We start from the raw sequence: 10,778 nt of genomic DNA, 5'->3' as shown, positions 1-10,778 counted from the left end.
TAATCGGCATACCTCGCTGATAATCATTGATAAAGGTATAGGAAGCTCAGTTATAAATAGGACAGCATATTCTGGGGAAAAGATTTAATAATTGTTTGAAAACGTTAATTTTAAATCAGTTATATTCAATCCATTATATGTTTATAGGTCAATGAAACAACTATGCATTTTCTGTATTGTATTTGACATTTGTCGTGATATTGTAAATAAATTGCGAATTAAAACGTTTATAATTAACTTTCAACGCGATCATGAGTGTAAAGAAAACGACTTATTTCGAACCTGCCATTTGTAAACGTTGTAGCGACTATGGTATATAAACAGCATAATAGCCGTAAAATATCTATGAAACTCGCTCTTATGCGTGCTTTCTCATTTTGCATATTTAATAAACTTTTCAAACATAAATTACACAGCCACATCAGTGCACATACTATGTTTGATAATTCATTCGTTTGTTGGATATTGTTTGCTGTTTTAAACATATATTAGGTCATATCACGGAGATTTAGTTAACCTTACCATGTGTTCATGGACGAACTCACGTATTCAAGTGCCCTTACGAATATGTGCTCATATCTACTTTCGGGAATCATCATGAAATTATTGCCGTACTTAACGAACACCATGCCTAAGCTTATTGAATAAGAGAAAAAAAAACAAGAATCAAAATATAAAAATTATATGTTCATGCACATGGGCATGTGAAATCACGTCCGTACACATAGCATCATTAACTTAGGAAAGGAAACAACGAAATATAAAGTTTGGTATGATATACATGTGAAATAAAAGAGCATGGTGTAATTAAAGAGCATGTCAAGTTTTGAATTTATCTGCTGAAACGTTTTGTTATAACCCACAAACGTTTTATTGTAACATAACGTTTTTTAAGATAAATGGTACAGAAAATACACGTCGAATACCTTTTTAAAGATATTTCTTGCTATATTTGATCGAGAATGTAACCCGCCTCCCATTTTTGCTGAATGGATCAAGTTCCCCACGGGTACTACTTCCCCGTACCCCCAATTTTTTTTCGTATCCTACATTTTTCGTACCCAATTTTGTCGTACACATTTTTTTTATTACCCAAATGTTTGCTCGTACCCACATTTTTTTCGTACCAAATTTTTTTTTCCTACCCACATTTTTTTTCGTAACCAAATCTGTTTTTGTACTCAATTTATTTTGGCATAATTTTTGTACCCAAAGTTTTCGTACCCACATACACAATTGTGGTGATGTAGATAAACTTAAATAGATGCTTTTATATCAACCCTCTTGAAAAGCATCGTCACACCAGTACTGTCAGTACTTTGATTTAGTAATAAAAATATAATAAACTCATAAACGTTAAACGCTTAACTTTTGGTAAAACTTGATTCAATAATTGACTGTTCCAAAATAAACTTGCTCATATTAAATTTTGTTTTTGTCATTTTATAAACCACAAATTCCGGCAAAGAATACCAACTAAAACACAAAAAGAGAGTATTAAGGCAACGGCCCTGAAGCCAGTTAACTATACCAAAAAAGACGCCAATTAATGTACAAAGTGCCACTTTATTCTTTGAAGGGGATACGGATTCTATAAGTTGAGTATGTCCCTTGTTAAAAATGTGAAGTGCGTTCATTGATTTCATCACCCAACTTATTGCTTATGACAAGCTCGTAAACGGTTACGAAGTTGTGTACTTTTTGCGATTTTCTTCCTCAATTGAACATCTTACATATTTTGGTTAACTTTTCGTTTGATAATGCAAACATTTGGTATCATCGAACCAAAAAAGTGTAAAGCATGTTAAAAAACACACACGCTGTACTTAAACGTATCCAGCACATAATTAAATGGTGATTTATAATTTACTACAATAACTACTATTTGAGAATGTATTCAGAATAGTTTCACGTTGCAATTGGAAATGTACAAATAATATATATATATATATATATATATATATATATATATATACATTTTTTTAGTTCAACTCCTTATGTTCTAAGAACATTTGTCTCAAGATTCCATACGGATGGTTAATTATCACCGGTTTTGCAATAATTGTTAATTATTGTTTGTTGTTTTGATCGTCTCATAACTGGGAATCCAAAGATAAGACAATGTAGCATAAGTTATAGTAGTAAAGAAGTGTTCGTAGAAGTCGTTGGTAAAAGAATAATAAGAAGAAAAACTAGTAGTAGTAGTAGGAGGAGTAGTAGTAGTAATAGTAGTAGTAGTAGTAGTAGTAGTAGTAGTAGTAGTAGTAGTAGTAGTAGTAGTAGTAGTAGAAGTGGTAGTAGTAGTAGTAGTAGTAGTAGTAGTAGTAGTAGTAGAAGTGGTAGTAGTAGTAGTAGTAGTAGTAGTAGTAGTAGTAGTAGTAGTAGTAGTAGTAGTAGTAGTAGTAGTAGTAGTAGTAGTAGTAGTAGTAGTAGTAGTAGTAGTAGTAGTAGTAGTAGTAGAAGTGGTAGTAGTAGTAGTAGTAGTAGTAGTAGTAGTAGTAGTAGTAGTAGTAGAAGTAGTAGTAGTAGTAGTAGTAGTAGTAGTAGTAGTAGTAGTAGTAGTAGTAGTAGTAGTAGTAGTAGTAGTTGTTGTAGTAGTAGTTGTAGTAGTAGTAGTAATTGTTGTTGTTGTTGTTGTTGTTGGTGTTGGTGTTGTTGTTGTTGTTGTTGTATTAGTCGTATAGCAGATTTTTCCTTCCGTGTAAAATTGGTCGTCTTAATGCCACTGCTTTCATCTAAATGCAACAAAATAAGTGGGAATTTAGTTCTTACAGTATAAGATATTTGCGTCATACAGGTGTTTTCCCTCGTATATGTAAACCATGTGTTATTTATTAAGGTATACTTGAGCAAAGATGAAGACAATCCACCTAGACAGTTTTATGTTATGTTAACCAAAGGTAAGAATAAGTGGCCTATAAGTATTACTTCCTCTATTCACTTCCGTCGTGTAAGAGAGGTTGCAAACAGAAAACGAGTCGCTTGCATATAAACTTATAAACTTACAAGGTTACATTTGAGAAATATATCATTTTAATTCCTCCATTTACAAGATACGAAGATAAAAACACAATATAACTATATGTATATGAACAAGGGTTAAGATAATTAAAAACATAAACGATACATATAGATGTTAACATCAACATCAGCAAAAAAGAGAGAACTTTATAAACATGATTATTTAGTAATTTTGCGATGCATTGTTATGTTTTATTATTTAGAAGAGTCTCCAAGTTGTCCCATCTTGAAGGCAAAAGCGAAATTCTAGTCAGGCACCCAGGAGTATCTTGTTATCATGATCATTATGTTAAGTTAGATATATAACCAGTCTAGTGATGAAAGTCTTGTATGATTGAAGTTGATATCAAGAAACATCCGGAGTATATAATTACACTGCTCAGAAAGACTAGTGCGACAAATCTGGTTAAAAGCACTAAGTCCGTTTGTGTCCGTTGTATACTACAGATTAGGCTGGTTAAATATACTAACTCTCTCAAATATTTGGTATACATGTATCTCACCTGATCATTGAAGACGCGATTTTAAATAAAAAGAAAACGCATAGAATATGTATTGTCTTGAAAATACTAACATGATGTGATTAGCAAGTGAATATAACTAATAACAGTAGTTTTTCTACTCTACATGATGTTACAATGACTTGTATTCCATGTTTTTATTTTATGTGAAATTGGGCCTTTTAGGCGTAATTATTAAACACTTCAATTAAATGCATGTCTGTTTTCATCGATAAAGATGGGGATAACATACAATACATCGGTGTTTAACAGCCTATTATTTTAGCAGGGATCGTGTCGTCTATCAAGTGATTTAATAATCGTTTTTTCTTATGCCACGCCAAGTCGATCGAGTGAAAATGCGTTTAATGGGACATGTAATAAAGCAGATCGTAAACGAGCTTTTTATAATGTTTTCGCACTCTATAATCTTCATTGAAATAAAAGTGTGACAATCTTTTTAAGACTTTTTAACATCGCTATGTAAACTCCGATACGGTTACAAGGCAAGTGACAAGTGTAGGATTAAAACACAACGATATGTTTCAAATGTCACATTACTTTTTTTACAGAAAATGTAGTGGACATTGTTCGCACATTTAAATATTTTAAAATATGCCATTCAATTAATGTTGTAACTTGCCAGATTTAGGCATCCGAACCAAAAAAGCATCAATACTTGAAAATAGATACAAAATTGCTTCCGCAAGAAAAAGTATTCAAAAATTTTAAAAAGGTATTCATATTTAAAAGAATTTCCTCACACAATACAACTGTTTAAAAAATTGAGTGAAAAAATACTGCTTTTTACATATAAACCGATTAAAGAATTATTTCAGACAAAAGCTAGGAGAGATGCCGAACCGATGTTGCCGTTCCCATGTGACTAAAACGATGCATCTGGCTTACCGATAAATAGTAGCTTGAAACTTCATTCATTTATTCGTTAATGCAAATTGTACTTCTATTGATAATACTTCTGTTTTACAAGTGGCAATGGAAATTATCAAGATGCGTATACCAATATACATATTTCAAATTCGATGTAAGTTTCCGTTTTGTGTTAACAGATGTCCTTACTTATACCTACTACGATTCTTAAACGTGCGAGCATATTGCTTTTACAACATGACGTCTCTACAGATGTTAACTAGTGCGCATGTTCTTTGTTGTTGTTAATACGATTTAGAAGCTCGTTTTCACGACTTTAAAAGTGGTGAGAAATATAAATAATATGAATGATTTTAGTGCGGATTGCATTTTAAAATACAAGAAAGAGATGGGGATTGACATACAATATGTGTTGTCTGACCTGTCGAGTGCGACGACACTGCCCTTAGAAGCATTCGGTGGTGGATTTGAACACCGGTTTCGCGATAAATTGTTCGCACGCTTGGGAGCCCGCTAAGCCCAAATCTTTAAGTTCCTCATTTGTAACGATATGAGCCACGTCACGCAAAAAATGGTTTGATGCCATACGCGACCAGCGTAGCTTCTGACCAGCCTCGTTAGGAGTTAAGCTGTCATTCCATAGCCTTATGAAGGTTTCGAGGTCTCATTAGTGGACAGGGTAGCATACTCGCACAGTCTGGTCTGGAGCCACGCTGGTTGCATATTGCATAAAACCTATTTTCGCATGACATTGAATGCAGTATGTGTTTTATACCGAGCTGTGGAAGATTCTGGGCCAGTAGTTGTCAATAGTCAAGATCTGACTATGGTCATACGACAGAGACTCCAAAGGTATTCATAAACATTAAGGTCGCCGTCGTGTAATGGATATGGTGTCCGCCTAGCGACGGGATGTCACGGGTTCGATCCCCACCGTGTGAGCGTTCTTAAGATCTCCCACAAAGACACCAAGTACTGGTTCTAGGCCCAGGAAACGGACTCGAGGGCATTTAAATCAGCTATAGGCTTTCGATGTAACCGAGCTAAAATCAATAGGTTTAAACTAAACATTTCTGATAACTGCACAGACACGATGACAAATTTGTGTTCGGTTGAAGACAGGAACATAACCGCCCCGATATGACCATGCACATCGAACGTTGGAATTTCTCGATCAGAGAAACTGTCATCGGACATTGGAATCAGTTCTCAGAACATCAGCTTGATTAGCTGTGCTTTGCTGATGTGGCAACTATCTTATATCGGCTGGACACGGCTTGTGCTGGTTAAAATAACCATTGCTAATCGATCCTCAAGTCGCCAAGGCGTTGTGGGTATTGTGTCCGCTTATCGACCGGGAGGTCACGGTTTCGTTATCCGCTGTCGGAGAGTTCTTTAGATCTACCCAAAAATACCAAGTAATGCATCTACCCAGGTAACGGACTCGAGAGAGATTCAATACGCCGTAGGCTTTCGATGTAATTGAGCATAAATTAATAGGTTTTAACTAAATGCATATCATCAACAGTTATTTATCACACGCATGTTAACATATTAGCGTCGACATTCGCGCCAATTGAATGAGATGCGCATTCTGATTGTATCAGATATATATTCTACTACCAATCAACCAACATCACCGCTACCAACGCACCGCCGCTGTCGTCGATGTCTCCGTCGTTGCAAAATTAGACTTTATAATAATTAAGGAGGGTAATCCAAGATCAGCTCAATTTATTTAACTTTATTTCCCGAGTAAAACTAAACAAACATCAGATAAAATATGTAAATCACAAAACATTTTAGTATCATGTATAAGTATTGCACAACGAAACAAACCCGGCTTTTAATAAACATAAGCATCGGGTAACAAACAACAATGTAGACATAAAAACATGGAAAATCACATATGTTGCTAAACATGTTGCACATATCACAGTAACTTAAATGCACAATCATGTGCATAAAATGTTCACTTTAACCATTATAATGACAAAAATAATAAATAATAATGTAATATTTACAAGTGAGTAACTTTAATATGTAATTTGTAAACCAATTCTTCATAAATACCGTGCAAGAGAATGAGCATAACTATGAGCAAAATAAAATAACATTGAAATGTGTAAACAATTAATGTAAAAATGCATAATACTGATTTCGTTGTATAGGCCAACTAAACAACCGCACGCTTGTAAAACAACACATGAATTAAGTAAAGGGAATTATAGTTTGCTTATAATTCAAACCTATCAAGCGACTAAAAAAGTCCTTTGTTGGTCCCATTTGTCGCACTGTCTTTACACACCACGTTTTCAATCGTAATGTTACTTGATGATATGTCTTCACGGGTAAAATGGAATCTCATTACGGTTCCCCTAATTTCAAATAATGTGTTGAAATGATTGACTAGATTATAATGCACGAGTTTTATTCGAACGGGTTTAATATTTCCGGTCCGCCTTATTTTGCCCATGGAATGTCCTCTGCAGGCGCTTTGGTGGTGGTTTTGGTGAGCGCTTGGGTGGTTGCTGCATTTTCAGCTAATCTTGGCCCGGCACACGTAAATCCCACTGTCACAGTGACCTGGCGTTCGTAAAAAATGTAGCTACCGTCAGGTGAAGGGGAGGCGGATTTCTGTAAGACCGTTGTATTCTGAGAAACGGGTACACACTCATTGATCGGAGAGCCAATGCAGTAGATACATGGGGATCGCGCCTGCATTATGGTCGTCGGGAACCGGGTGGGATCGTGTTCGGCCTCGTAGTACCATGGGCAGGTGGACCGATAGTTTGTTGGAACCGCTTGACCGCTGGCAACCGCCGTCGGACATTTGTTTATATCTCCGCATGGGAAGCTAGCACGTGAATTGTAACACACGTCATCTTTAGCTATATCCACCGTTTTCCAATCCACGCTCGAGCTCAGTTCATTGTCCATTGAAAATTGGACAACATTTCCAGATGCCCGTTTCTCACGGCCAAGCGGCGTGGTGTCCGGCAAAAGAAGCGACGACTCTGGCCGCTTCTCTATCGTTAATGCGTGTGTCGATAGAAAGAACAGCGCTGCTGATCGAATGAATTCGAACTGGAATTTCATTTTCAGTGATCTGAAAAAGTAAAGCGTTTGCTATGTACAATATACAATGAATACCTTATATGCACCAAACAGGTTTTATGCTCAGACAAAATGGTTTTGACTAGATTGTTTTCGAATATTATGTATAAATAAATATATAGAATGGCTATAGTTAGAAATATTTTACTTAAATAATATATAATTACGAGAATTTAAATGTGTGATATAATATACTTACTTTTGTTATATATCGATATACTTTCCAACTAGTAGAAATATCGGAAATATGTGAATCTATTTTATAAGCGATAATGTGTTTGTGTTGTTTAATAAATAACGTTTTACAAAATGTGTTTATTCTCTGAAGATTGAAACAATTCGTAATGAGTGAAAGATTTCGCGCCGTTTATATACGTCTTTAAACCCTTTACTACATTTTCCCACTGACTAAATATAGAACTCTCAATCAACTCAATTGATTGGCTGTAAACATGACATCCCGGAACCTCGGCAGTCTATTTTTATAACTCGTAATAATTCTCTTCCGCCTTTCATGTCGCGCGGTTTACTCAAATTATTAAACGAGTTACGACGCGTCTTATTTCCAATATCATTGTGCAAAAAAAAATTGTTATGGTAAACATGTTTCACTTCGAGGCAAAAGTGACATTTAAGCACCTTGACTTAAAAAAAATATTGTTGCATACGAATGAAAGTTTTGTTTAAGCGCAGTTGGAAATTTTGCAGCTGTGTATATACTTGATAGCTCATTATGAGTCGGTATTTTGATCATTGCAAAATACTCATCTCATTTGTAAAAAGATAATAATACATTTATGAATACGTTAAACTGGTCCAGAATGAAACCAAGCCATACAGCACAACGATTTAAACCATGCGATATAATGTTACCCGTAAGGTATTGCTCAAATAACAATTTAGATGAAGTTTCCAACTTAATTTCGTAGGAATCATGAAAAACATTTCCAATGGGTGATTTATACATCATTTTTGGTTGTTGAGTTTCGGTTAATGTAAAGTTTATACGTAACATTAGAAAACTGAAAATTTCAGATACGTACATGTATGTACTCGCAGTTAAGGCGTTAAATAACATATATATTAAAAAAATGTATCAAAAAGTAAAATGTACGCGGTTACTTTTACATTTTGCAACATTTACAGGTCTATCAAGCGCATTGATTATAGATAAACAGGATTGCCAATAACACTTTGCCTGGTTATTTGCTTATTTTATACAATAGGTATTTGTAAACAACGAGTATATTGAACGACGACTGAAAATGAATTCCGGTTAAATTTGTATTTTGTATACATGCAATACAGGTAACAATACTATTCGTTTTCATTTATTCAAAACAATTGTTCGTACATTGTACATGATGAAATGTATATTTGAATGTATGATAATTATTAAATGGGAGATTTTTGGAAGGCGGAACTGTCACGTTTCAGACGTGTATAAATTTCATGGATGAATACTTTTTCTTCAAAAGGGATATAGTAGTCACACCACCATCCTCGAAGGATTTATTTAAACTCAAGGGTATTTTGGGATATTTACACAATTATGCGCAAACATGGATTTCAACATGATGAAAAATACCAATTATCTTTCTCGCCCCATATGTACACTGCAACAGAGCTGATCCATGCATTGTTCGTCCGCGCCGACCCCCTCCCCCCCCATCTCCCTAAAATATTTAGTGTAGTTCCGGCCCAAAGTATTACTAAAAGTAATTAATAACTGTTCCGCTTTTTACCAAGATGTACTGTATGGGCATCTTTCAAACACCACACACAACAACACCCACGTATTTTAACTTTATGATATTATTATCTAAGTATAAAAGAAAAGCGTTATTGGCAAAGTTAAGTAGTCATATGCAACTCGATTTTAGGTGAATCTCGGTCAGCAAACCAGGATGCTAATCAAACATGAGATCCTAGTGCACATATATCAGAATATTTTATAGGAGTGTATACGGAGATTGATAATGATTAAGGTGATGTCAGAGGCCTTATTAAGCTGAGAAAGTTAATACGTTCGGTGATACGGGTAGATATATAATTGATATACAAGCAAAACAGTTTAGGTATTGATTAGTTGTAGCAAGCGGTGTGTGGGAGGACGACACAATACAATTGTGGTAGGTATTCGCTCATAACTGAGGTTAATGTTTCTAAATAATATGCATTTACTTGTGTCAACATTCAAACATGACATGTTGAGGATAATAAAGTGTGTGCCTTTGTACGCTTCAGATGTGACTTTGCAGTGACTCTATTTCGTCGTAGTATTGACTGACGTTGTTCATGTGACTTTGCAGTGCCTCTGTTTCATCGTAGTATTGAGTCGGCAATACTGACGTTTTTCATGAAAAAATAAAGCATTATTTCTAGATTTTGATTTATATGCTCGCGTACTTCTCTTTCGACTGTATGTGTAACAATACTATATAGAAGTGAATGTTTGAAGGAGAAATACCTTATGACTGGATTTTTTAGGGACGTTTTTAGCCCTTCAGGAAGCCATGATCAAAGTTTCAACACGTGTACTATGGTGAAAAATATGCTAAATATACAGTTAAAAACGCGATATTAGGACTCATCATTTGAGCTTCGCTCTGGACAAAAATGGGCTTAATTCATGTGCGTAAAGTGTCAACCCAGATTAACATTTTCAATTCGCACAGGCTAATCAAGAACGACACTAACCGCTTGCATGGATGTTTTCGTTTAAATGAAGTATCTTCTTAACGCAAATCAAGTCAATGCGGAAAGTGTCGTCTCGGTTAAGCCTGTTCGGACTGCACATGTTAACGAAAATCAAGTCAATGCGGAAAGTGTCGTCCCGGTTAGGCCTGTTCTATCAAGTCAATGCGGAAAGTGTCGTCCCGGTTAGGCCTGTTCGCTCAAGTCAATGCGGAAAGTGTCCTCCCGGTTAGGCCTGTTCGATCAAGTCAATGCGGAAATTGTCGTACCGGTTAGGCCTGTTCGATCAAGTCAATGCGGAAAGTGTCGTCCCGGTTAGGCCTGTTCGATCAAATCAATGCGGAAAGTGTCGTCCCGGTTAGGCCTGTTCGATCAAGTCAACGCGGAAAGTGTCGTCCCGGTTAGGCCTGTTCGATCAAGTCAACGCGGAAAGTGTCGTCCCGGTTAGGCCTGTTCGATCAAGTCAACGCGGAAAGTGTCGTCCCGGTTAGGCCTGTTTGATCAAGTCAACGCGGAAAGTGTCGTCCCGGTTAGGCATGTTCGATCAAGTCA

General features: G+C 35.8%; 1 protein-coding gene across 1 annotated transcript; it reads right to left on the bottom strand.

Annotated features, from left to right (window-relative positions):
• Window positions 1–6,381: 6,381 nt before the first annotated feature.
• Window positions 6,382–7,854, bottom strand: LOC127867410 (uncharacterized). The gene is made up of 2 exons (XM_052408539.1): window positions 7,729–7,854; window positions 6,382–7,521 (listed from the first exon to the last, which is right to left on the bottom strand). The coding sequence occupies exon 2, from the start codon at window positions 7,509–7,511 to the stop codon at window positions 6,876–6,878; it is 636 nt and encodes a 211-aa protein (XP_052264499.1). The 5' UTR covers window positions 7,512–7,521; window positions 7,729–7,854; the 3' UTR covers window positions 6,382–6,875.
• Between the last annotated feature and the right edge of the window lie 2,924 nt (window positions 7,855–10,778).

Source organism: Dreissena polymorpha, chromosome 1 (genome assembly GCF_020536995.1).
Source record: "Dreissena polymorpha isolate Duluth1 chromosome 1, UMN_Dpol_1.0, whole genome shotgun sequence".
NCBI classification, from domain to species: Eukaryota; Metazoa; Mollusca; class Bivalvia; order Myida; family Dreissenidae; genus Dreissena; species Dreissena polymorpha.
This window is presented reverse-complemented; position numbering and strand designations above follow the sequence as displayed.